At 38.4% G+C, this 27,173-nt stretch overlaps 1 protein-coding gene across 1 annotated transcript; it reads right to left on the bottom strand.

Annotated features, from left to right (window-relative positions):
• Window positions 1-7,058: 7,058 nt before the first annotated feature.
• Window positions 7,059-27,173, bottom strand: LOC134806828 (proton-coupled amino acid transporter-like protein pathetic). The gene is made up of 9 exons (XM_063780221.1): window positions 27,001-27,173; window positions 15,816-15,956; window positions 14,768-14,918; window positions 13,254-13,375; window positions 11,546-11,630; window positions 10,707-10,951; window positions 9,654-9,866; window positions 8,773-8,942; window positions 7,059-7,448 (listed from the first exon to the last, which is right to left on the bottom strand). The coding sequence occupies exons 1-9, from the start codon at window positions 27,036-27,038 to the stop codon at window positions 7,210-7,212; spliced, it is 1,404 nt and encodes a 467-aa protein (XP_063636291.1). The 5' UTR covers window positions 27,039-27,173; the 3' UTR covers window positions 7,059-7,209.

Below are 27,173 nucleotides of genomic sequence, written 5' to 3'. Positions count from 1 at the left end.
AGTAATTTACCATTCCTAGGAATCGTTGCAGTTCCTTGACATTTGTTGGACTAGGCATTTCGGTAATGGCTTTTATTTTTGACTTATCAGGAGAAATGCCATGTTTGTTAAACATATGACCCACATAATACACTTCAGACATATTAAATTGACATTTTGACCTATTGAACTTGATGTTCACTTCCTGTGCTCTTTTTAAAAGATTGGCTAATCGTTCGTCATGTTCAGCTTGCGTTTTACCAAAAACTAATAAATCATCTATGAATATCTGAACACCAGGTAAGTCACCAAATAATTGGACCATAGTTCTATGAAAGATTTCAGAACTTGAATTAATTCCGAAAGGTAAACGAAGGAATTTGTACCTGCCAAATGGGGTATTGAATGTACATAAATCGCTACTTTCCTCGTCTAAAGGTATCGTCCAGAATCCTGAGCTAGCATCTAACTTGCTGAAAACTGTCGCTCCATCTATATTTGATCGCAAATCGTTAAAAGTAGGAAACGTATAGTGAGGTCTTTTTATAGCCTCATTCAAGCTACGTGGATCTAAACAGACACGAAGGGTACCATTTGCTTTTTCGACTACGACAATAGAGTTGACCCAATCAGTGGGCTTTTCGATTTTTTCAATGACATTTAATTTTTCCATTTTATTTAATTCATCTTTTAGACGCGTTTGCAAAGCAAAAGGTATTCTTCTAGTGGCACTAATCTTAGGTTTGACACTAGGATCCACATCCAAATGAGCTTTTACGGGTAGACAACCTAAACCTTCAAATAAATTTGGATATTTATCAACGACATTGGGTACTGACCTTGATTTTGAAGATTTTAGACATGACTTTTTAGGATTTTGACCGACCTTTTGTTCTTCAATGTTTAATACCCTTTTGACTATCCCAAATTCATCAATGGTTTGTTGTCCAATAATGGTTCGACTTACAATATCTGCTACCACAAAATAGACCGTTGCTGTTTCATTGTTGGAAAATGTGCATTTTAAGTAGCATCCTCCAACAATGGGTATTTTGTTACCTGTGTAAGAATAAAGTTTATGATTAGCACTAATGATAGGTACATTTTTATCCAAGTCTTCTAGTACAAATCTGGAAATAACATTGATTTCAGCACCTGTGTCAATCTTACATGGCACAGTTTTGTTGTTTACTTTTAAGTTCATTGTCCATTTACTTTTATAGGAAGGGTTATCAATGCTTGCTATGATATAAATATCATTATCCCTGCGGATGCTTACCATGTTGACATTCTTGTTGAAGAAACAGCATTTTTCGTAGTGGTTACTTCGCTTGCAAATTCTGCAAGTGACTCCTTTGGCTGGACACCTAAAACGATGTATTTGCCCACAGCGTGTGCATGTGCTCGTACGCGAGTTGCTGGGACTTCTGTTTTCACGACGGTAGTTGTTGCTGGGACTTCTGTTATCACGACGGTAGTTGTTGCCGTTTGACGTTGACGTTCTTCGAGACTGTGACATGCTTCTTCCAGTTGAGCTATTACGACGATGCTGCTGACGGTATGATTTTGAAACTGCATCAACTGTTTGATTTTCATTACTGTTTATCTTAGATGATCGTTCCTGTGATAATTTCATACTCTTAGCAATTTTGAGGCATTTTTCGATTGTTAAGTTGTCTTCTTGTAGCAGTCTTTGTTTTACTTTTTTATCCGATATCCCAATTACAAATTTGTCTTTTATGAGACTATCTTTTAATCTGTCAAATTCACAATAGTTACTCAAGTTGGTTATTACCGTGACATACTCTTCGAAATCCTCGTCGGAATTTTGCTGTCGTGAGAAGAAGTTATACCTTTCCACGGTTAGGTTTTTAAGAGGATTGAATTTGGCGTCGAATTTTTCTATCACTTCTTTTAGAGTGGCTGTTTTTCTATCTATGGAGAAAGAATTAAATATAGTGAGTCCTTCATCTCCAAGTAGGTTGAGTAATATGGCTACTTTTCTATTTTCTGGGAAGTCGTCGAGCTTGTTTGCTTCCGTGTAAATTTCAAATTTTTGTTTCCATATTCTCCATCTTTCCGGGACTTGACTGTCGATTTTCAAAGGTTTTATTGATCCAATTATTGAAATATCTTTGGCATGGCGTTCATCTTCTTCATTATCCGACTTCTCATCTTCTGACACCATGTTTTATTTGTAAAGGAAAGACTTGAATATTAATTGAAGTTCTTTATTTTTAGGAAGCCATCTTCGATAACATTCTATTCCAAATTCTAAAACATATTCTAAACATAGACAATATATAAAAACTATAACACCATAGACAATATGGCCAGTATGAATCACCCAGGAGTCAAGACACGTCTGTGATCGATGCGGCAAGAAGTGCCGATCGGCCATTGGTCTATACAGTCATCGCAGTCGATGTAGGGTGTAGACTACCTCCTCAAAATACCTTCTTTAGTCGCTGCAACCATGCTGCAACTATCATCTGCAAAGATGCTGTGGCCAATGATGAGTAAGTAGTAGTAGTACTATGCGGTACTGCCAGGATCTACGGCATCATTCCGCAGGGGGATAGTTTGTAATTATTTATTTTAAGATTAGTTTTATTTATTTTTAGATGTAGTTTTTAAGTTTTGTAGGTTACTTAGTTATTTAAATATGTTTTGTTTCTAGGTATGTATATTATAGTAGTACGTACTATTAAGCCTCCTCCACACTCGTGCGCGAATCGCGGCGCGAAGCCGCGAACGCGAGTGTGGAGTCGATTTTCGCAGACAGCGAACTCGACTCCACACTCGCGTTCGCGGCTTCGCCCGCGATTCACGCGCATAGTCTGGAGGGGGCTTTACATTGGTTAAATCAAATCTCATGGCGGTAAGCGTCAAGGCCTGTCCAGACGGGAACAATTTTTCGCCAATCTGATTAAATTTTCCGATCAAATCAGGTGCCACTTTCACCAATTTTATGGTGATATTTGAGCGCTCTAAATAAAAAAAAAATGCCCCCAAACGCGAATACTAGCGTCACAAATTGGTATTCAAATTGGCGGTTGCGTCCGCACGGCCTGATTTGATCGGACAATTTAATCCTTGTCACTGTCTCTCATTTTTAGGGTTCCGTACCCAAAGGGTAAAACGGGACCCTATTACTAAGACTTCACTGTCCGTCCGTCCGTCCGTCCGTCCGTCCGTCCGTCCGTCCGTCCGTCTGTCACCAGTCTGTATCTCACGAACCGTGATAGCTAGACAGTTGAAATTTTCACAGATGATGTATTTCTGTTGCCGCTATAACAACAAATACTAAAAACAGAATAAAATAAAGATTTAAATGGGGCTCCCATACAACAAACGTGATTTTTGACCAAAGTTAAGCAACGTCGGGAGTGGTCAGTACTTGGATGGGTGACCGTTTTTTGTTTGTTTTTTTTTTTCTTTTTTTTTTTGCATTATGGTACGGAACCCTTCGTGCGCGAGTCCGACTCGCACTTGCCCGGTTTTTTTTTATTCCCCACTGTAAATTTTGTATGGATTATGGTGGGCAACAAATAAATTCGACCAATCATAAGCCCCCTCCAGACTATGCGCGTGAATCGCGGGCGAAGCCGCGAACTCGAGTGTGGAGTCGATTTCGTTGTCTGCGAAAATCGACGCCACACTCGCGTTCGCGGCTTCGCGCCGCAATTCGCGCACGAGTGTGGAGGGGGCTATAGTGTCGCATTGCGTATGTTTTGTCCCTCACGGAGGCACGCGTATACCACTTCTATAGGATCCTAGAGTTAGACTAAGAAAAGTCTACAGTGATTTTGATAGCCCACGCAGGGCAAGTGTTATTTATCCGTCATAATTTCATAGACGTTTGACGTTTAAAATGACACTTGTACTGCGTGGGCTATCAAAATCGCTGCAGACTTTTCTTGGTCTAACTCTACCTTCTATGATGTGCATGGAAGGGTATAATAATTATTTAAACGCGGCCAAGTGCGAGTCGGACTCGCCCATGAAGGGTTCCGTAGCAGCAAGTAACATAATAAAATTGCGGTTTACGATTTATTACGTATTAATAAGAACTACTTACTAGATCTCGTTCAAACCAATTTTCGGTGGAAGTTTGCATGGTTACATGATATATTTTTTTTAGTTTTATCATTCTCTTATTTTAGAAGTTGCGGGGGCGGGGGGATACACATTTTACCACTTTGGAAGTGTCTCTCGCGCAAACTATTAATTGTAAGTATAGAAAAAAAAAATACTTATTAGAAAACTCATTTTTGAAGACCTATCCATAGATATCCCACACGTATGGCTTTGATGAAAAAACATTTTTGAATTTCTGTTCTAAGTATGGGGAACCCCCAAATTTTTTTTTTCTGTTTTTGTGAGAACATCTTAATGCGGTTCACAGAATACATCTAAGTACTTACCAAGTTTCAACAGTATAGTTCTTATAGTTTCGGAAAAAAGTGGCTGTGACATACGGACGGACAGACAGACAGACATGATGCATCCATAAGGGTTCCGTTTTTTGCCATTTGGCTACGGAACCCTAAAAATGAATTGCTCGTCCCTAAATTATACAAAAATGATATATGACTTGCCCTAGTTGCTAAGAACAGGAAGAAATATAGCATAGATTGGACCTGGGGAGCCGACCCTTTCGCCCCGCCTTTTTGGGGGTTATGCACGGTATGATCTCGTGGCTACCGGGTCAAATTTAATCAACTTTGTTTGACCTAAGGAACAATCGTGCCAAGCGGCATCGCCTGAGACAAAAATACATGCTCAATGCCCTTACTCACCCTAGTAACATAACAATAGAGATAGCTACAGGCGAGTCATTGTACGAACATCCTTTGTTGTAAGCGTTTTCACTTTAGAAGCCTGAACATTCAGTCTTCTTCTTCCTCGTTCCCTCAATGCTGAGGATCGCGAGCACATGTAACATGTCTCCATTGATTGCGGTCATAAGCCAAGTGGACTGCACGGTGCAGGCTGCCGCCACTCGTCTTCTTCATGGCGTCAGACCATCTCTTACGAGCCCCACCTTGAGCGCGTTTGCCATTCATTCGCCCCAAGATGATACACTGTCTTCTCCATATCATGCATTGGTGATCTCATAATGTGTCCGAAAAATCTAAGGGTTCGTTCATGGCATGATTCGGAGAGCCGTGTGGTAATACTGAGTTCTTCCAAAATAGAGATTTTAGTTCTTCTAGCTGTCCAAGGTCAGCAGTCTTGCAATTCAAGCAATTCGCTTCAAAAGAGCCGCCATTTCCACTTCACTAGACGCAACTACTGTAGTATCATCTGCATACCTGAGGTTACTGACCAATCGACCTCCAACTGCAACACCTCCTTCCCAGCCGTCAAGTGCCTTCCTCATAATGTATTCTCCGTACAGGTTAAAAAGCTTGGGTAACAGAATGCAGCCCTGACGGACGTCCCGTTCTGTGTGGAAATCACTTGATTTGTGATTCTCCAGCTTCACAAAGCATGAACCCTCCAGGTACACATTCTGTATTAGGTAAGCGAGGTGTTCAGGCACGCCCATCTCCACTAGCACATTAAACATGATTCTCCATTGCACATAGTCAAATGCTTTAGCGTAGTCAATGAAGCATAAGACCATTGGCTTCTTAAATGAATTTTCAGTGAACAGAAGGGAATTTATTCTAAAGTACAATCGCCTGCGTTCGCGGTGTTCTACTTTTGAACCTTAATATACTGGAATAGAGTCTAAAATGGTCTAAGAGCTAGCTACGGAAATAATAGGTTTGCAATTTATAGAGCAACGAAATCCCTCTAGTTAGTGTGCCATACTATCATTATTAATTAATCCGGGCGCCTGGCAGCTGTTCAGCTGTGGGCGTGAGAGGTGTCAAATAAATAGGTGTACAATTTATAGAGCTCTGAGTTTGGTGTGATATAATAGGTAAAGGCTCCGTCACACAGGCGCGTTTTGCGGGCGGCGCATGAGCGGGTCGCGCCGCTTTTAGAGGGGGACGGCACGGGAGGACGGGACACATATTTTTTTTCTGTCGGAGCGATTATTTCCGAAAATATTAACTTTATCAAAAAATGTTCGTTCGAGACCCTTATTCGTTGTAAGACCTTTCCAACGATACCCCACACTGTAGGGTTGAAGGGGAAAAAAAATAACACGCCCACTTACGTGTAGGGGAGGTACCCTAAAAAATTTTTTTTTTACATTTTATTGTACGACTTTGTCGGATTTATTAGTTTTTATAACCATGCCAAATTGCAGCTTTCTAACACTAACGATCACAGAGCAAAAAGCCTCGGACAGACAGACAGACATGGCGAAACTATAAGGGTTTCTAGTTGACTACATTTTTCATATAATAGGAAAAGAAAATAAAGTCATTTCTTTTATTGACTTTATTTTCTTTTCCTTTTGTAAGAATTTCATATGTTTTCTGAAAGAGCTATATACGTACGTATTTGTATGATTTCATGTACATATTTATGTTTTTTTTTTAAGTACCTACCTACTGAGTATAATTGCATGAATTCTATAAGTAGTAATTTTAATTGTATTCTTCTTATTTACTCGTAATGCATATTAATTATAAGATGTAATAATGTTTTGAAAAGATGTGTCCCGCCGAGTTTGTTGCCGGTCCCATATTGGGATAGGTAGCCTCCTCCAATTGAGGGGGGATTTAAATCTTCTCGAGGCAGAGGTGTATAGCCGGGTTGGAGCCGGTATAGCTTTATTTGACGTTCATAAGCGCATTGTAATATGCCTACTCGAATAAACTATTTTTTATCTTTATCTTGACTACGAAACCCTAAAAATGGGTCTAGGAATAAAACGAAGGCAAATTTGATATAAAGCATATTTTATTATAAAGGATGTAATATATACTATATCGTTCTTAATATATAAAAACTTACCTACATACATAAATATAATTACAGTAATTTTGTATATATTATGTAGTTTGTACATCTTTGGTCACATTAAAATCAGCTACAGCACATATAAAAGAAGTCTAATCAGTGCAATTTTGCAACTTAAATTACATATCAAGCTTTATAAACAAGAGGTCCCTTTAGCAACGATATACATATACATAGTTATTTTCCTTATCTTATTTTATTAGCTTCTTTTATCTAAAGAACAACGCACATTTTGTCGTATTTCCTCTTATTAAAACTATACTTATGGATATTACTAATAAAATGACACAGCCACTTGAATCACTAACTAGTTCTGATAATTTCTCTAACACTCTGGGTTACTCCAGTGAACAACACGAAGCATCCAAATATGATAAGAATGATATCCTTCACTAGTATCCAGTTATATTTGCCTAGCCCTCGCTCCCAGTGGAAGATGAGGTCAAGGATAGATGGGACGATGAGGCCTAGGAAGGAATAGAAAAATGCTCCTTCCAATCCGATAACTTGATCTAGGCGAGGCAACGTTGCCGCCGCTATCACTGAAAGGAAAAAAAACATTAGAAAACTTAAAAAAAGTCGCATATATAGTGGTCGCATACCTAGACAGGTGTAGGTACGGCTTACAAACTTAAAACTCGAACCACACCAGCAGTGTGTGACGTAGCCGCAAATTCGGCAAATTAGGGGCCGTCTCGGGTCAATGTCATGGTATTTTGCCCAATTTGCCACCCTAAGAGCTCATTCCCACTGACGTACAGTTTTTTGCGGGTACGGTTTTCTGCAGGATCCCGTTTTCTGATAGTATGCGTGCAGTATCCCGCAAACAGAATGCTCGTGTGAACGTTACTATATTAGCTCGTACCTATACCATAGAGAAATATAAGTAAGACAAGAGTGCTCAGCCCATACATCAGTTTTGGCACCAAAAATATTCGTATTTTCATAGTTAGTCGACATCTAGCATCGAGCGAGTAGCGGAATTATCAGTACTTTAACACGTTCCCTGTGTATCTAGGAACCAGAAATTGAGTCCACACGTGCAACGTGTTTTTTGTCAAAAGGTTCAAAGACAGTATGTGCATGCAAATAAAAAAAGACCTAGCTCACACGTGTAAATTTTGGCAATGCTTTAAGTTTATATGGGGTCGTGCATTAGTGGTGCATGCACGTATCATATGTACCCTAAAATGCTACACATATGATGCATGCACAGGGAATATGGGGTCGTGCATCATTAGTGGTGCATGCACGTATCATTTATGTACCCTAAAATGCTACATATATGATGCATGCACAGGGAACGTGAACGTGTTAAGTAGCAGTAGTAGTACTGTCAAGTGACAATAGATGTAGCACCGACCGGAAACTCTAATCTCAACAACATAAGACTTTCCGGTCGGTGCTACATCTATTGTCACTTGACAGTGCTACTATGTACTACTACTTAACGTACTATTAATTCCGCTACTCGATGCTAGATGTCGACTATGAAAATACTAATATTTTTGGTGCCAAAACTGATGTATGGAGTGAGCACTCTTGTCTTACTTATATTTTTCTATGCCTATACTACTAAAACGGGATCCTGCAGAAAACCGTACCCGCAATAAACTGGACGTCAGTGGGAAAGAGCTCTAAGAACGGCTCTCAGGTCCGGCCACGACTTCGCGCGGCGGCGGTTGCGACAAGCGACGGCCATAGGTGGGAACGAATGTTCGGATCATTGTTTCTCGCTTTCCCGTTGATTCCAACCTAAGGCCGCCGCTCATCGCTGCCGCGCGAAGTCGTGGCCGGGCTGTTATAAAAAAAGCTTTAAAACTATGAATTAATTATATACATATATTATACTGATTATAATCTTACCAGTAAGCGTAGCAAACACTGCTCGCATGACGCTTTGCCCTAGGTTATGGTATTTTTGCCCCAAATATTCTTTAGTGTTGCGCCACACGATTTCCATGGGGACGTAGAATTGAAGAGTATAGGTGAAGAAGATGGCCACTACAATAAAACTCTTTGCCATCAATGCAGGGCTGAAAAATAATTACACTTTAATTAGTGTCTCGTCATTTATCCACAACCTACACGTGCCTTTACGTTTTATTGATAATATATATGATTCCTAACAAACGGAGATATTTCCTAAATTGTCGCTTATATGTACAGTCGTCATCAGATATATCTGAGCGGCGAAGGGGTTCACAAATATCTGAACGAAGTCTATATTATAAAGACGTTAAAGTGCATGTTCAGATATTTTTGTGCCTCTTAGCCTCTTCGATCTATTTGATGACGACTGCACATAGTAAAATTGACTGGTACTATGTTTGGTTAGGTGTATTGTACTCGTATATGTGTTTAAGCAATTATTTAATTTTTTGAGGCAAGTCATCGACAATTTTATTGACGTCGTTAATCATGATCACGTCATATCACGATATCAGTTGCTATAAACGATTTTGGTTAATAAAGTATTTGTAAATACTCGTTGTACATATTTAATTCATTCGATTATCTACTACAGCGGTTCTCAAACTTTTTTGGTGACGGAACCCTTTTGGAAAGCGAAATATTAGACGGAACCCCAAATTAAATATTTTCGTTCGTCACTGTCGACCAGATATACCTATTGTTTTTTTCTTATTATTAGAAGTATTTTCGCGGAACCCCAACAGAGGCTTTGCGGAACCCTAGGGTTCCGCGGAACACACTTTGAGAATGGCTGATCTACTATAGGTACATACATTTCACTCGTAGGCAGATTTAGCGTGATACTGCCCTCTGAGGCTTCTCCATATTTAACATAGCCCAGGAAACCCATAATCATGTACAGAAGCACCACGACCGTCATGGTGATGTTGAGGACCCCTGGGCATCCCAGGAAATGTTGAGGTTTGGCCATGGTGTTCTCAACCGGGAGCACTACGCCGATGCCCTCCATGGCAAAAATCACTGTACTGAAATAAACGCCAAATGAGTTAAGTTTATCATGAATCAAAGACTTGTATGAGACGTGTAATTTGTCTTAAGGGGCCCACAGATTACCAGTTTGCCGGACGATATCAGTCAGTCAGCTAAACGCAAAAGGTGACAGTTCCGAACAACTGACAGGCTGATATCGTCCGGCGAACTGGTAATCTGTGGGCCCCTTAAGACTAATATTTAAACCAGTAACATGTATGTAAATTTGTAATCGGTTAATATAAAGTGCTGTTCTAATCTACATATTTAACTAAGTACGTATTAATAATAAAAAGAAACATCTAGCTTCTGCCCGCGATTTCGTCTGTGTGATAATGATGATGATGATTGATAACACTATCCTATGCTATGTCCTTCGTCGGGCCGGGCCTCAAACTATCTCCATAGGTGCCATATTTCATCTTTATCGGTTCAGGGGTTTAAGCGTGAAGAGGTAATAAAACAGACAGACAAAAAGTTAATTTCGCATTTACATTATCAGCAAGGATAGTAGGACTGGGTTTTTATTTTATTTTTATTATTTGTGGTTATAGCGGCAATTGAAAATGAAACTTTTAGAAAAATTCTACTGTTTGTTAGGCTTAACTACATTCAAGTTTAGTCATAGAGTTTAGATAGTAACACTGCACCGGAACTATAAAAAACGCCTACGCAAATGAAACAGGCAATATTACTTATGTTTACAATGCAATAGTATTTGACGGGCGTTCGGGCAAACCAGTAGGAAGAGATTTTAAACGACACATAAACGCGAACGCTCGTCACGCTATCGAATGAAATTTATACTAGGAGTAGAAAGAGCTGAATGAATTTACCCGATAAATAGTGGCAGTTTTCCAATATCGACAGACATAGGTCGCTGGCTCAGGTCCGGGAAGTCTGAGCAGATGTAGTAAGAGCAAATGAGAAATGTCGCTACAAGTAGAATATTTGCGACACCGGAGAAGGGGGCCAAATACTTGAGGTTCCTTATTTGAGTAAAGGCCAAAAGTGGTACTAGGAATATCAGGTAATACATGTACACGTTCAAGTTGTTGTCCGTGTAGAAGAAGTCAACTATCTGCAAAAGAAAATAAAATCTGTTACAAAACATATATGTAAAAGCAGCCAGACGAAAGGGTATTGCAAATAAGGTGCTCATGAGAAAGAATTAAAACAAAAGCAAATTTAATATTATTTAGTAACTGAGTCTACTTAACATATAATTATAACCCTTATAAAAAGAATACATGAAGAAAAAAGAATTCGTAAAACTTTCGGGATGACGAAATTATCCAAAAGAAATCGAGGGAACTCTTCAACGCACATTTATAGTGATTTGTGTATTTTTATTGCTTAACTCGTGTATTTTTGCTTTGCTTACATTAGGTACACGTCTTACAACTACGGAACTACGTACTTACGTAATTTTATTAATTTATACCTACATGATTTTATTTGACAAGAAGAGAACCCCTCAACCTTAACACTAGATTTTTTTAGGTTTAAATCTATAATATTAAAAAAACATATTCGTTAACCAAACATGCATTAATTTATTCTTTTGTTAGTTGATTTTTATTTCAAACCTCCTACTTAAAACCGAAATAATGTTACATTATTAGTCTGTTTATTTTTGTTAAGGAATTGACTTTGTCACGGTTCCAATACCTACCTGTTTAACAGAGTCCACCAGTAGGATGACGTATACCGCACAGGCGCCAAGTATAGTAAACGCCATCGCCCAATCTATAAATATCCTGTAACATGAGAGAAACTTTATTTCCTGACAATCTAAATTGCATGCCTAGTTTTCAAACAGACAATTCTCAATCTTTAGATAAGTAGGATGATAAAATTGATAAATTCAAAGATCTCATCAAGATTTGCGTATGCAGCACGTCCCTGTCTGCAGCTCGAGCACGTCGTAGGTATGACTCGTATGTGTGCGCGTCACGCAGATATGCAGACAGAGACGTGCTGCATTGTGCAATTTTTGCATGCATACGCATTCGGTAGGCACTGGCCTTTAGTGAACATTTTCGAAAAATATTACTCTGAAAGTTGCAGCAAATGTGGCGCGCTCTCATGTTACTTTAACACGTTCCCTGTCCGAGAGCCCCAATGGGGGTAATGAAGCTTATTATTTTCAGCAGTAGGTAGGTACGTGCGTCCACTATGGGTTCACAACTTCAAAGTGGAAGTACACGTAAATAGTTAAATAGTTTAGGACCCTCTCTTATTCAAATGACGTAAATTCTGCAAATATATATTCTTGGATTTGTATTCGATTTATTCGCATCGAATGGATTTTTATTGCACATTGATATTATCATCAGCACTATCGGCAGCACTGCGCGATATCCGACATGCATTTTCCGGTATTTCCGGTTTTAATACTACTTATTTTTCGCATAATTACCTACTGCATTATACGAGCATTATGTGTAGGTATGTAACCTACTGTTTAAAAATATTAAGTGCTATTTTGGTAGTTCAGTTGGTCAGAAAATCAAATAGGACCAATCACATTCAATTGGCGTAACCGGCGAATCACTCTGCTATATCGTGATCTGATTGCCTTACGTTGATGTTCATTCAATGGCAAAGTAAATATTGAATCATGTATTCTATAGTATTCACAATAATATTTTACTGTGTCAGTATGTTAATAGATTGTATTTCAAGTGTGCTGAGCGCTTAGCAGTTTAGCTTTTAATCCTTACCTACGCTTAACTTATCGGTAACATCATGATGTGTAATTATACTAATTATGTATATCCAAAAATGGCAACCACGTTCTAACGTCATTGGCCAAGAAAAAGAAAATTGTGCTTCTTATAACACTTGATTGGACATTCCTGATAGTGATTGGAAATAGTCGATTTTTTTTTAGGAATTTAGGCAAACCTACTTTGGGATTAAATAATGTCAAAATGACAGATAGGGAAAAACGCGTATCAACGGTTTGTTAGATTTGACACACGTTTATAAATAACTTTTTATTTTATTTTATGGCCTGGTTACGAGAGAGATAAGTTAATTGTTGCCAATTGCCAATGAATTATTTATTTAAGAATGATAAAGTGTATTTTTAGCATCAAAAATGCACAAAATAAATTTGCACAGAATAAAAGATTATTAGTGTATATTATAATACCTACTTAGAATATAAATGTCGACGACGACAGGTTTGAAGACCTGTTTGGCCTAGTGGTCACTACCCCTGCTGACTGACTGATAGAGAATGTCTAAGAAACTCGGAAAATGAACTGGTATGGTTTTTATGTATTAAAAAGGTTAAATAAATAAATTAATTAGAACTGCCTAAAGAGTAGAAATAAGAGTAGACATTGATAAAAAAAAATACAAAAATAATTTACCTTGATGCCTTAGACAATCTTCTCAAAGGCCTTGGTCCTGTCGCGAAGACCGCTTCCACGGTTTCTGCGTAACCCAGGGATGGCACCTTAGCTACTTTTGAGACGTCTTGTGAAGTTTTGACCTGTGAATAGGTACAAACATCTCTATGTATTTTAATTACAACACTTTCATGTAATGAGACTCAGACGACGTATAGTTGCCATCAGATATATCGAAGCGGCCAAGGCAATATCTGAACACGCCCCTAATGTCAAAGAGTTAAAGTGCTTGTTCAGATATTTTAGAGCACATTGGCCGCTCCGATATATCTGATGGCGACTGTACCTATTAAAAACGTGAGATATATTAATTTGGGATCTTGAAATTTGTAATACATATCTATTCTCCAGTGTTTATTTATTTATATGAGTATTTAAACTTTATTGCACAAAATACAAAATGGATAATGACATTATCTACCAGTCAAACATCGGGCTAAATAAAGCAAAGATAGTGCGAGGAGAAAAGTAAGAAAAGTAAGTTGTATTTTAAGTATTGAATTGGAGAAAGAAATAGACGCGGAAGAAATACGGGCGGAGGTTAATTATAGGTACATTCAATAAAAACCGGCCAAGTGCGAGTCGGACTCGCGTTCCAATCCAAGGGTTCCGTGCATTACCCAATTTATAACACTGTATTTTTTACACATGAAACGCGAGTGAATTGCCTTTAAAAAACCCGTAGGGTCGGATCAAAAACTAGGTCATTACATTACATTTTTCTTTTCAATTAAAAAAAAATACAAAAAATATATATTTGGAATTTTCAAAATGAGCAGAGAAAATGAGAATTTGATATGTAACACGATAGTTTAAAAAAACATATTTTTTAATTTTCTCATTTACCCCCCAAAAGTGGTCTCTCCTGTTTCAAATTAATTTGTTTAAACATAATGTCCGTCTTTGGGTCACGAATTTACATATATGTACCAAATTTCAACTTAATTGGTCCAGTACTTTGGAGAAAATGGGCTGTGACAGACGGACAGACAGACATACAGAAAGACAGACAGACGCATGAGTGATCCTATAAGGGTTCCGTTTTTTCCGTTTGAGGTACGGAACCCTAAAAAGCCTGATCCAAAATCCAAGTATAAATAGCAGGTTCGGATAAACATCGAGTTACGACCTACAAAGCTAAAACTCGGAAAATTCTTAATAGTATTTTATGCAACAGTCGCATAACAAAGGGTAAGTTACGAAACTAGGAGTAGCCGAGTTTTTTTATATTAGATATTATTTTTTAAGTCCTAGTCATGTTACGTTGCATAAAATTAGTTATCTAGGGCAGCTGGCTTTGGAGGCAGATTACATTTCCTCTTATAATTTAAAAAATAAACGTAACAGTGACTCAGTAGTCAATATTAGTAGTGTCAGTAAGTAATCACTATTAGTAGGTATATGCCATATACTATATGGTTTATCAATAAGTTTATTGTTTGAATGTTGGAGTTAGTTTTATTATTATACCTTACCAGTAAATATACACAATGTGTACAGATGTAGCCCAGGATGATGGTTCCGAATATTCCTACAATAGTTCCGGAATTCTTAAAGGCAGCTGGCATGGCTAGTATACCGGACCCAAGAGACGACTTGAGCAGATTTGCGAATGACCTTAAATCTCTGAAAACGAAAATTTGTTAATGTTAGTGAAAAATCTAATTTCGCACAAATTATATTGACAGTTTAAAAAAAAATAAAAAAAATCTCTTCCATATCTATTTATTTTTTATTATTTACTAAACCTAACCTAACCATTCTTGGAATTTGGTTTTCGTGTGGACCCCAGGCTTTCCAAACTAGGCGTGGCAAAAATGCCGAGACAACGATAGGAAAATGACATGAACATGGTTATAAACCTGACTAAAAATAAAGCATGTAGTGCAGGGTCTATAGAACAGTGTCGTATGTATAATTATTAGACCGCAGTTTGAGTTCTGTCTGTAGGTCCATGCACTAATGACTTGCGATGTCGCGCGCGACTCCATATCTGAAGCGCGAATTTAAATACTCTTGACGTTTCAAGCCCTTTACCAGGGGGCCGATTTTTGAAATTCGATCGCTCGATTTCGTCACTCGAAAAACGGCGGAAAACGGCGAAATGCTAATTTTTGAAATAAGAGCGATAGAAATTTGGAATCGAGTGGTATTGACCACTCGTTTTCAATTCTGTTTGTAGAATTTAAATGCATAGTAGTGGAGATATTATTTAATGAAATACACGAAATCGAGCGATCGAATTTCAAAAATCGGCCCTCAGCACCTGTGGTCACGGGTAAATTGTGTAGACATTTTTATTATAAAAATATATTTTTTATACGAATAATCCCCACAATTCAACGCTTTGGCCTCCCAGTTCTATATATTGCTTGTTTCTTTATCAAGTTGACTACTTAACTGGATCCGAAGAGTGGTGAAGAAAAACTATTTGACGAGGACTATAGTATTACTTGAAATATTAGGCCCCGTATGCCCAGACTTAACATTGTCAAATCAAAAAGTAACTTGAAATATACTTACGAATTAGGATATTGTAGTTTTCTGTTCTGGAATGGTTCATATTCGTTCTTCTCCGGGTCATTATTATTCTCTTTACATTTGGTGTTGATTGTGCTGATGGATATTGTTGATGGGAATACCCCATTTTCTGTTATAATTGCCCTGAAATCATGAATACCGGTGATTAGGTGGAAGGTGTTAGGTGTTTTTTATTATGTACGAGGCACGAAAGGCACGAGCAGACGAATCGCCTGATGGTAAGCGATTATCGTTGCCCATAGATACTCGTTACACCAGGGGCTGTAAGTGCGTTGTAGATGTGGGATGGGTTTTGGGATCGTCATTGTCTAATTTTCGTACAAAATACCTGTACAAAATTGTATTATTATTCACGTATTTGCATACTGTTATTTTTGCCGTTTTAAAATACCCATGTCTCAAAATTAACACAAGATTTAAATTTAATAGAAAACGCAGTTTCTAGGTTTTTAGTTTAGGGTTCCGTTGTCAAGATGGCAAAAACAGAACCCTTATAGTTTCGTCATGTCCGTTTGTCTGTCTGTAAGTCACAGCTATTTTACTCGGAAACTATAGGTAACATATCTTATATTTTAATAAAATTTGCAACGTAGGTGTATTTTGGGACCCACTACGCCGCTTATACTTAGTTTGGAAGTCAACATCTATGTAAATATATTTAAAAAAACTGATAAAATCAACAGGGGGCGCACCATTATATAGGCCTTTAAAAATAACAAAAATCCAAGGTATGTACAAAATTGTACACTCGTAGAGTCATAAAAACCCTTTGCGTTCCGCGCATTGGGTTTCCATTGGCTCTTTTTAATAAATTTGTCCATACCTTCCTTATTGCACAATGTAAAAGATATTCTTTAGATTTTTTCCAGCCATCACGAGCACGAGCAATGTAGCCTTGTCAATATTTAATTATAACATAGCTATCTTAATCCCAACATACTTAACATAGTATCTATGTCCTTAGTTATAATGATTAGGTACAGTCACATGCAAGAATATGTTACGCTTCGAAGGCCGCAAAAATATGTGACACGCATTTATGGCTCTACAAATAAGATCGTGTCAGATATTTTTTCGGCCTTTGTTGTGTAACATATTATTGCAGGTGACTGTACTAACATGAATCTCAGTACTTAGTCGCGAAATGCACTATGTAAAGTTTCTTGTTTTATTAAATATTTATTTAAGTACATAAAAGATATATGAATATGATAGCGGACAAGCCTTATTATTCATTAATGTTACACTGTGCGAGACTTCATGGACGCTTTTATTATTATTTGTACTCCATTTTAGATATCACGGGCATATAAATCCCGGTCTTTTGATAGGCTTGCGTGGGGATATAGATCCAACACGTAGAGGCCCCTTGGAGAGCTTTAATGTCATGTAGAACGCCTGCTGGAACCCGTTTACAGGTGCAACAATAGACACCCATGAACCGGTCTCAGCAGGCATTGGGACTATTGTAGAAAAAGTGAACAGTATACCGGTCTATAGATGAAGTTAATGAGACTGGGCTATTGTAGAGAGGTCAGAGAGGTCGGACACCTGCCATAACACAGGCGGTGACTTGCCGCTGACTAGATGGGCCCCTGAAACTGCCGTCGCGAAGACGACCAGGAGCAACATCGGTGTGAGCGGCTCAGGGGTGTCGAGAGGTGTGCCCTGCTTTCTACCCAGTAGTTCTTACCAGCCACTGTGCCAAATCGAGTCTTATGCATCTTTCACTTCCACCCCTGGAGCATATAGCTCTAGCGACTCCTCTCTGGACGGCCAACGAAGGCAAGCCAGAGCTGAGAGTCCTGCCGGTCCCCTTGGCGTCCACTCCGACCGACGAAAGACACGCCGGAGACGGAGACCCTGACCGACTCTCGGGAGCACTCGGGTCCGTGGGGTCGTTACTCCCCAACAGCTCGCTACTCCCATTATTATTATTATTAATGTCGCGAAGCACGATGAATTTTGTACATTGACCCGCATATTTCTATCTCTATCGCACGCTCGTGTTTATATTGCTCTTCCCACCCATGATGATGGCGGTCAATGCCACTGTGCTAGCGGGACGATTATTGTTAATAGTTGCTATGTTTACTGAAATATTTTCCTCATTGCACTCACGCTCGAGACGCTGTTTTGCCCTATGGTTGATTAGTAGAGAATATCTTAAGGCATTAAGTCCGCGATTTGTAATTATTTTAATTTTTCAAGAAAGTTTCGTGACGTCACCATTAAGCTAAAGCCGTCTTAAAGTATGGAAAATAAAAAAACTGCTATTTTGACGGTGGAAATTTGTGAACAATATTGTATATAGTTTTAAGTGTACCATTTAATCTATTATTTAATAATGTGTAAAGGAATCAAGTTGTACCATTTCTTTTTGCATCTAGGATGTTTAAAAAAATTGGAACTTCGAAGTCTTGTATTTTTTTATCAGTTGCCATTATTGTGACAAAATGCTCATTTTCTATCTATTTAACAAAATTTTGTTATAAAATTCAACGTGTATTTTTATCACAATCCCGTTATGCTCTTATGGCACTGACATATAGCATATTACGTGCTGTTCATGATTGTGAACACGTGAAAACTTACAAAACTTGCTCAATGTTGGCGCCGCTTCAGCAGGCGGTGCCTAGCCAACGTGCAAATCATTAACGCTCCGTGGCGTAGCGTAGCCATCTCTCTCTATACTAGTGCGACGGAGACAGTTGCGTTTCGTTCGCTACGGGGCGTAAGCGATTTGCACGTTGGCTACGCGGCCAGCCAGACTACCGCCTACGCGCGCTGTTAATAGTTTTCGTTTCGTCCAATAGGTATGTGGGACACTATGAATATAAACAATAATATAGAGGTTACTATACGAGCACATAAAATAAAATAAAACCGGTGAAGTGATAGTCGGGCTCGCTCACTGAGGGTTCCGTACTTTTTAGTATTTGTTGTTATAGCGGCAACAGAAATACATGATCTGTGAAAATTTCAACTGTCTATCACGGTTCATGAGATACAGCCCGGTGACAACCAGACAGACGGACAGACAGATAGACGGACAGTGGAGACTTAGTAATAGAGTCCCGCTTTTACCCTTTCGGGTACGGAACCCTAAAAAGTAAACAACTTGTGTTACTGTTAGTAGGCAAAAAACTATTTTATAGAATAAAATAGGTCATTAATTAGTTCTTAATGAATTAAATTCGATGTGACATTTGCACTAATTCACTCCTTGCAAATTATATAAATAACTTGGGTGGGCTTTTTTATGCGCCTTAAGATATATTTACTATATGCAAAACAACGGAAACTTTTATAAGAAATAACATGAGAAGAAGGAGAATAGTGCATAACAATTCTATAATAGCATCCAATGTTTTGAAAACATTCGAGCACGTAAACATTTTTACGTCATGTTCAGAAGAAGAACATATCAACAATCATAGAATTGTTGTAATAAATTCGATAACCAACCGGTATCTAACTGTACGGCTTTTATTACATTGCGAAAAAAAGCTCCTAAAGTAAATGTACTTACAAGGAAACATGTCCAACTGTCTGAACTACGTAATAGTACTAGCGGTTGACCAAAATCAGCTGCAAATGGTGTTAAAGGTATGAAATAGGCACGATTAATCTTTAGGCCATTTGAATCAATTTGACCCGTAGCACCAAAAAAAAACAAACGGAAAGGAGTTATGACGTCATCTTTTTTTAGTATGGAGAAAAAATTGTTCAGAAACCTATCGTGTGTAGTATTAAATGAAAGGGCATTTTGAGCCGGTTCTAAAAATATATCACATTATTATATTTCCGTCACTTGCATTCAATTAAAATTAAAATATTTTTCAAAATATACCAAGTTTGGGCTCCTCCAGATACGAAACCGTTGAATTATTGTTTGTAAAATATACCTCAAGTCCCAATATCCTCATATCTAACCCCAAGAAATTAATTTTGAAAATATTTAGTTTTAGTATTTAAAAAAAAATATTATTATTTGTATGTCTTTCCCATCACGGAACAATGGTGTTCCGGACCTTTGGGAGGCGTGCGCGGAGCCGAAGCCAACACGTAGAGGCCCTTTTGACACTTTAATGAAATGTAAGGGGTACACCGAGCGGAGGCTGCCCTTGCCAGTGTCATGGGACGCACGCAGAGGCAGCACCCGCCAGGGTGTAAGGACTATTGAGAGTTGATGGAATCTAAAATGAACTAGGTTATTGGGTGAAAGCGATGGACTAAGAACTGAGCTATGGGGTAAAAAACCGGACGCCTGCCTAATAAAACGGTATGCAATTTTATTTCCGGCAGACGGTGACTCGCCCTCACAAGATGGGCCCCCACAAAAAGCGACATCTAGGATGGCTCAAGGGTCAACACCGGTGTGAGCGGCTCAGGGGTGTCGAGAGGTGTGCGCCGCTTTCTACCCAGTGGCTGTTAACAGCCACTGTGCCAACTCGCGTCTTATGCATATTTCACTTCCACCCCTGGAGCTTATAGCTCTAACGACTCCACTCTGGCCGGCCGGCTAAGGCAAGCCAGAGGCAGACAAGGGCGGATCCAGGATTTTTTTCTGGGAGGGGCACATGGGGCAGTAGAGGGGCAAAAATAATCAACCATAACTGTTAAAAATAAAAATTTAGTTAAAATTCAATAATCATTTAATTCAGGCAAGACCCATATAAGTGTTAGTAACTGGACTTAAAAACTAATGTTAGAGTACAATTTTCATTAAAACCTACCATGCAAAACAGTATACCTACTTAGAGCTAGGATAATACAATACCGGGTGAGCCATGCCCTTTGATATAAAACAAATTAATTTCCTCCTTACATTTAATTTAAAAATTTGACTATCATCACGAGTTTTATGTAAATTAATCTAACCATTAGTAGAACGTTTAGTAGTACCACTGTACATATATATATTGTATGTAAATAAATCATTTTCCAAGAAAAAAAAATCTAACCATTAATAAAAATAATTCATATATATGTCAGCAAAAAATTACTTAAAATGAATAAAAATACAATTATCAAACTTGCAGTACTTATATAAAGATTAAGTAAAAAAAAATATTTACATAATTAATAATGACAGTTTTCTTTTATGTTTCCTACTGAAGATGTCCAGCACTTCATTAGCGTCCATTTTCGTCGCAATGTCTTTATGGATGTGCATTACAGCCAGTCCATTTAAACGCTCTTCTGTCATCCTGCTCCGAAGATATGACTTTAAGCGGCGTAAGGTGGAGAAAGATCGCTCGGCAGTGCTAGTGGTTACAGGAAACGTGCACAACAATTGACACAGAGTTCTAATATTCGGTAGAACCGTTGCTCGTTTGTAGGCATCTGCTGGAGTCTTTGGGATATTTTCTCTCATCTGTTGCCATATTTTTAGCTCTCCCTTCAAAGCTAAGAAACAAGGAAGGTCATCCTTATATAGTTCAGCGCCTCGCAAAACATCCTCTATATCTTCATCGTTGAAGTTATGGGACAACAACTTTTGCAACTGCCCGATTGTTTGGAGGGGAGCACTAGGGAACCTGGATGACATTTCGCTTAGCAAATAGTCTAAAAAAGGAATATATACTGAAAGTCGATAATATTCTTCAACTGACTGGGTCTGAATGTTCGGCCGATTTGTTTGACGGCCGGTGATTCTGCGGACCGTGATTTCTGCACCAATTTCGTTTGCGATCGCCTCAGCCTGATTAAAAAGTTTATTAAATGAGGTCGTGCTAGTGTCACGTTGTCTCTGCAGACTTCCTGTGGTCGTAGTGATAAGCTGAACTGCAGAAATTATGTCAATTTCAGTGGCTTGTAATGATCGCGATAAGGGCAGCGTAATTCCTAAAATATCAGAAAGAATTACCAGGCTTATGAGAAATTCTGACGACATTATTGATTGCAGCAACGAAAATGGAGATGTAGCACTCCTGTTTCCTTGATCAGCCATTTTTTGCAAAATGTCAGGTAGACATGGCAAAACGTCCAAAAATGTCAAAACCGCTTCATGTCTTTCCACCCATCTGGTCTCACACATTTTCTTTAAGATATTTTGTTTTTCCTTAGGCAGCTGAGTTTGCATTTCTTCTCTGAGGAGATGTATTCGTTGAGCTGACTCACGAAAGAAAGTTGCTACACTTGAGATTACTCCTACGGCATTTCTTATGCTGGGTACGGTGCAGGCTGTACTGAGAGCTAAGTTGAGTCGGTGGCTTGCACAGTGGGTAAAAACGGCTAAAGGCTGAATGCTGGATATCCGTGCCTGAACACCTTGTATTTTACCGCTCATGTTGGCTCCTCCATCATACGCTTGACCCCGGCAAAATGTAATGTCTAGATTAAGGCTTTCCAACGCCTTCAAAATATGATGAGCAATATTTTCACCACTAAGTTTAACAACTTCGACAAACATTAAAAAATCTTCTTGTATTTCATTTGTATCTACATCAAAATAGCGAATACAAACGGCTAGTTGCTCACAAATAGAAACATCTGTGGTCTCATCAGCTATAATGGTAAAATATTTAGACTTTTTAATTTTGTTCACTATTTTGTTGCTGATTAATTCCCCACAGCATTCTATTAAGTCATTTTGTGTCGACTTGCTAATGTAGGAAGCGTTTTTAGGACACGTTTTTACATGGTCACGCAGTATCTCATCTCCAGCATCGATTCGGAACTTCAACAACGCTCTGAAGTTGCCTTCTCCGTGACCGTCAGAACTTTCCGATTCTAAACTACCGTCATCCCTGTGACCTTAAGGGTATGTTTTGCGTTCCACATAATATAATTGTTTTTATAATGGGTATAAGTTTTTTACGATTCTCTTCAATAGTTTTCATTTCGTGGGATCTCATTTGGACAACAACATCCATTGATTTCCCCTCCATCACATCCAAAAAATTTTGAGAGGCTACCACGTTCTGTTGGTGATATTTCGTACCCTCGTGGTGTGTGATCGTTTCGATGGCCTTTTTATATCGAAGCAGTGGTTCCGACACCAATCTTCCCAGCTTCATATCATTTATTCCCGCTTCACGTCGGCCAAAAAGAATGCACATTTTGCATAATCCGCCACCAGCAATTTTACTATATGCAAGCCATTCATGTCCCTTTAACCAGCCCATTTGAAAAGAACGGTTCTTTTTTCCCTCACGCACAAGTGGAAACTTAAAGTCTGCTGTAGGTTGCCAGGTATATTTCAACCACTGGTACCTTTCTTCGTCCGTAAGAACTAAACCGTTCTGCTGGTTGTTTAGTAGTGTACCTAAAAATAAAAATAATTAGCCGTTTAGATACTTATATATATATATAGAAGTCACTTCCTACATGTCAGCTGTTTGTGTCAATTATGTTCACTAAGGTTTATTTTCGATTCAATGTATGTATAGTTATATTTGTTAACTTGAATTATATATGTATTTGTAATATGTCACGATACTAGAAAAATTGCTGATAGACAGAAAAGCCCCAAACACTAAGGAAAATCGGCCGCCTGTAGGTATATGTTTTAGTACAAACTTATTTGAGCTTCAAATCATATTTAAATGACCCGCTGTACTAATTATTCTATATACTTTTATATAGTAAATAAATGCTTTCTGTAACATTAGCTTATGTAGCTGTTAGCTGGTGTAGCTTTATTTGACGTTCATAAGCGCATTGTAATATGCCTACTTGAATAATAAACTATCTTTATCTTTATTAATTAAGTTTATTAAAAAGTATTATTACAGAAAAGTATTAGTAAGTATTAGTTTATATCAACAAAGTAAGGTCGCGGACTGGACGCACGCGACGCGCGGCGCGGCGAGTAGTGGAAGCCATACGAGCCCAATTTCAAAGAAAAACCGCAAATCGATGTACAGTTTAGCCATTTGGCACACGCATACTGGAGGTCAAAACAGAATTTTTGACCGACAGTTCTTAAAAAAAAATCCCTTAGGCGTGCTGACTTTCCGAGACTTTTTTTTTGTATGGAATTTTATTTTAGTAACCTATCGTGTGGTATTATATGAAAGGGTTTTTAGAGGCGATTCTAAAAATATAGCACATCATGACATTTCAGTTATTTTTTTTTTACTTAAAACAAAAATAATTTTCAAAACATACCAAGTTTGGGCTCCTTCAGATACTATATGACTGATTTATTTTTTGTATCTACAATATAACACAAATGATACATGATATCCTCATATCTAACCCCAAGAAAGCAAATTAGAAAATAATTTAATTTAATATTTATTTTAAAAATTTTCAATATTACAAAGTGACACCGTTCTACTTCAGTACCTACTTTATACATAAGTACATACCGCTTTTTTATTCGCAGCTCGCAGCGAAACGTACATAAAAGACGGAAAGGAAGAAATATTATACATAATTTTTATCCAAGATACTTGGTATCGAAGTTGAACAATTTTAGGCCAAAAAACTCGTTTTCTGGTCATAACTTTTGTGTTAATTAGTTTAAAATTAAAATCCTAGATACGTTTTTCGAGACGTCAAATACTATCCCAAATATGTAGATTTCTAAGTAATATTATATTTTATGAAAATCGGTTAGCCAAGAATGGATATATAAGATTTCTATTATTAATGGAGATAAAAGATTGAAGAACCGATTGCGATTTGTCTTATAAATCTATTTGTAGTGCAAATGTAGGAGATTCGATTCAAAACTTGTCAAAAATCGATGAGAACTCCAGGTACCTTACTAAATACACTCAACCTTATCTTCAAACGTCCATAATTTTGGAGAAATAAGGCAAATTGCTTTGTTTACATAATTGGCAAAAATACAAACATGACGTGTTCTAATAGCGCTACATAAAATATGGAAATACACAAAGATTGCGATACTCACCTATATCTCGTTCCTGCAACATGTAACTAGGCGAGGCTGATGCTGCCGATGGATTTGTTGGCATTGGTGTAGTTGCCGCAAGCGTGGATGCACATGAGACACCACCAAATTCAACCCCTTTCCCTGTATCTGCAACTGCATCGTCGGTTTTTTGTTTTTTTGTAGAGAAAAACGCACTTATGCTCTTTTGTCTTTTCCTGCCTTTATCACTCATTATATAGATACAGTAATATTACTTGACACTCGATGAAATCACTTTAATTTTTCGCTTAATATTTTGAGGAAACAACGTCAAACGTACAGTACGGCTCCTACGATTGTTATCAACTGGAACCAAATGTTGAGGATGAGTACCTACCATGAGCAGGTATAAATAAGCGCACAAGTGTGCTGCAGATGTCTTGTAAGTCCATCCAAAGGAAGGACGCCTTGGCTTTGTTTATTTACAAACAAAGACACGCGACCTGTGACTTACTGCGTCCAATGAATGAGATCTTTCTCTTTTACTCCAATTAAGGCGTTATTTGAGTGACAGAGATATTTGGTCGAAATTTACGAATTTTGGTGTTCGAGATAAGCCCTTAGAAAGGGCAAGAGTTTCGCTCATATTCTTTCTGTTATTTTATTCATATATTTTAACAACGCTGATAATTCGATTTACCCGTATTGTGATGGAAAGTCCACAACCGTCTGGGGGGGGCACGTGCCCCTGTGCCCCCTCCCCTGAATCCGCCCTTGGAGGCAGAGAATCCTGTCCCACCCACCCTCCTTGCGGGTAACAGAACTCTCCAGGAGCACTGGGGTACGTGAGGTCGCTAATCCCCAACAGCTCGCCACAAGCTGCCCTGCGTTGACTGATTGCACTGGTAAAACCAGCGGGCGATGGGGTCGTCACATCCCTACCCCATTATTACAAATTGTGATCTATCAATCTATCAATGAAACGGCCTCCTAGCCTTGTCGATAGTGACCCTGCCTATGAAGCAGGAGGTCCCAGGTTCGAATCCTGGTAAGGGCATTTATTTGTGTGTTCATCATCATCATCACACAAATAAATGCCCATGTATACAAGCCCTGGTAAGGGTGTGGTGTGTGGTGTTCTGATTACGCGCATGCATATTCGAGCTTCTATATGGCTATGCAGATAATAAATTTCAATTATGGAGCGTGTCATCGCCTGTTACTTGGAACGAACATAGATAATTTAAAAATAAATGTTGGAATCGGAATCTGTAGCACAAATAAGTCTCAAAATGGATTTAAAAATAAATAGCGCTAAACCGCGAATTATTACCATAATCACTTTTGCCAGAAAGCGCACGGCTACCATTTTGCGTTCCAAGTTCCAAATTAGAGATAGATTTTCGAAATCCACACTTCTGAAAATATCGAACCCGACTACTATGATGAAGTTCCCAGACCAGTGCATGGTGGCGAATGCAATGTATCACAATGGAGAAGGCCGGTTACCCGGGGGCCACGGAACTCGCGCCCCGAGTGCGCACCCTTGATGCTTGCGCCGATCGCCATACAATTGTTTTATTCAATGTATGGTGGTCTATGTTCGCGTCGAGCGTGCACGCTTGGAGCCTGCGTTTTGTGGCCGAGATGTTATGTACCTAAAGTTAAACCCTGATACCGCTTTCGGCGATGGTTATTGGGACTATGGACAGTTAAGACCGATTTTAGAATGATATTGAAATCATATCAGTTAATTTCGCTCAGACTTGTCGGCTATGGTGCGAGCGTGCCGCACGTGCGGATGACAGCTAACTGATAGGATTCCAATATCATTCTAATACCGGTTCGATGTTAGTGCACGTTCGGATTGGTCTGAATTTGTTAATGCACATGCAATAGACAACACAGAAAACAACATTATGTATAGGTACTGTTTTTAGTAAACAATTGCATGTAATCGATTTTAGTTCTGTGAGCATTTTACAGTACAGGAACGTCGTAACATTAATAAGTATTTAGTATCTATAAATAACGACTTATTCCTGAAATGCGAGCTAGGTATCGCTAATATCGTTTAAAATTGCGTATTCGACACACTCGAGCGAAGTCGTTTAAATAAGTAATTATTTATGATAATTATGATTCAACTCCATATTGGTTTCTAAATTCCGTTCTGGTTTTATATTTCACCATTATAATCAGGTAAAGCTTGACATACATTGCTTGTTTAATTACCATGCTAAATATTCCAAATGGATTTTAACATCATTAGACAACGTTATATACGTAATGATTTATTGGTCCAATATTGCTAAAATATCACTATATACTCACGTGGAACTGAATGCTTTCATATTGTAGCTGTTTGACATCGCTGGATCACAACACTATTTCTGTATTAAACATGAATTAAACACTAAATTGGTTGTTTTAGTTTGTGGTGTTTGAGCGCAGGCGGCATGTTTGGTGCGCAACGGATTGTCAAATGATCGCGTGTACGACACTAA

Source organism: Cydia splendana, chromosome 3 (genome assembly GCF_910591565.1).
Source record: "Cydia splendana chromosome 3, ilCydSple1.2, whole genome shotgun sequence".
In the NCBI taxonomy this organism is placed as follows: Eukaryota; Metazoa; Arthropoda; class Insecta; order Lepidoptera; family Tortricidae; genus Cydia; species Cydia splendana.
The sequence above is the reverse complement of the archived record's forward strand: the minus strand, read 5'-3'. Positions and strand labels throughout refer to the sequence as shown.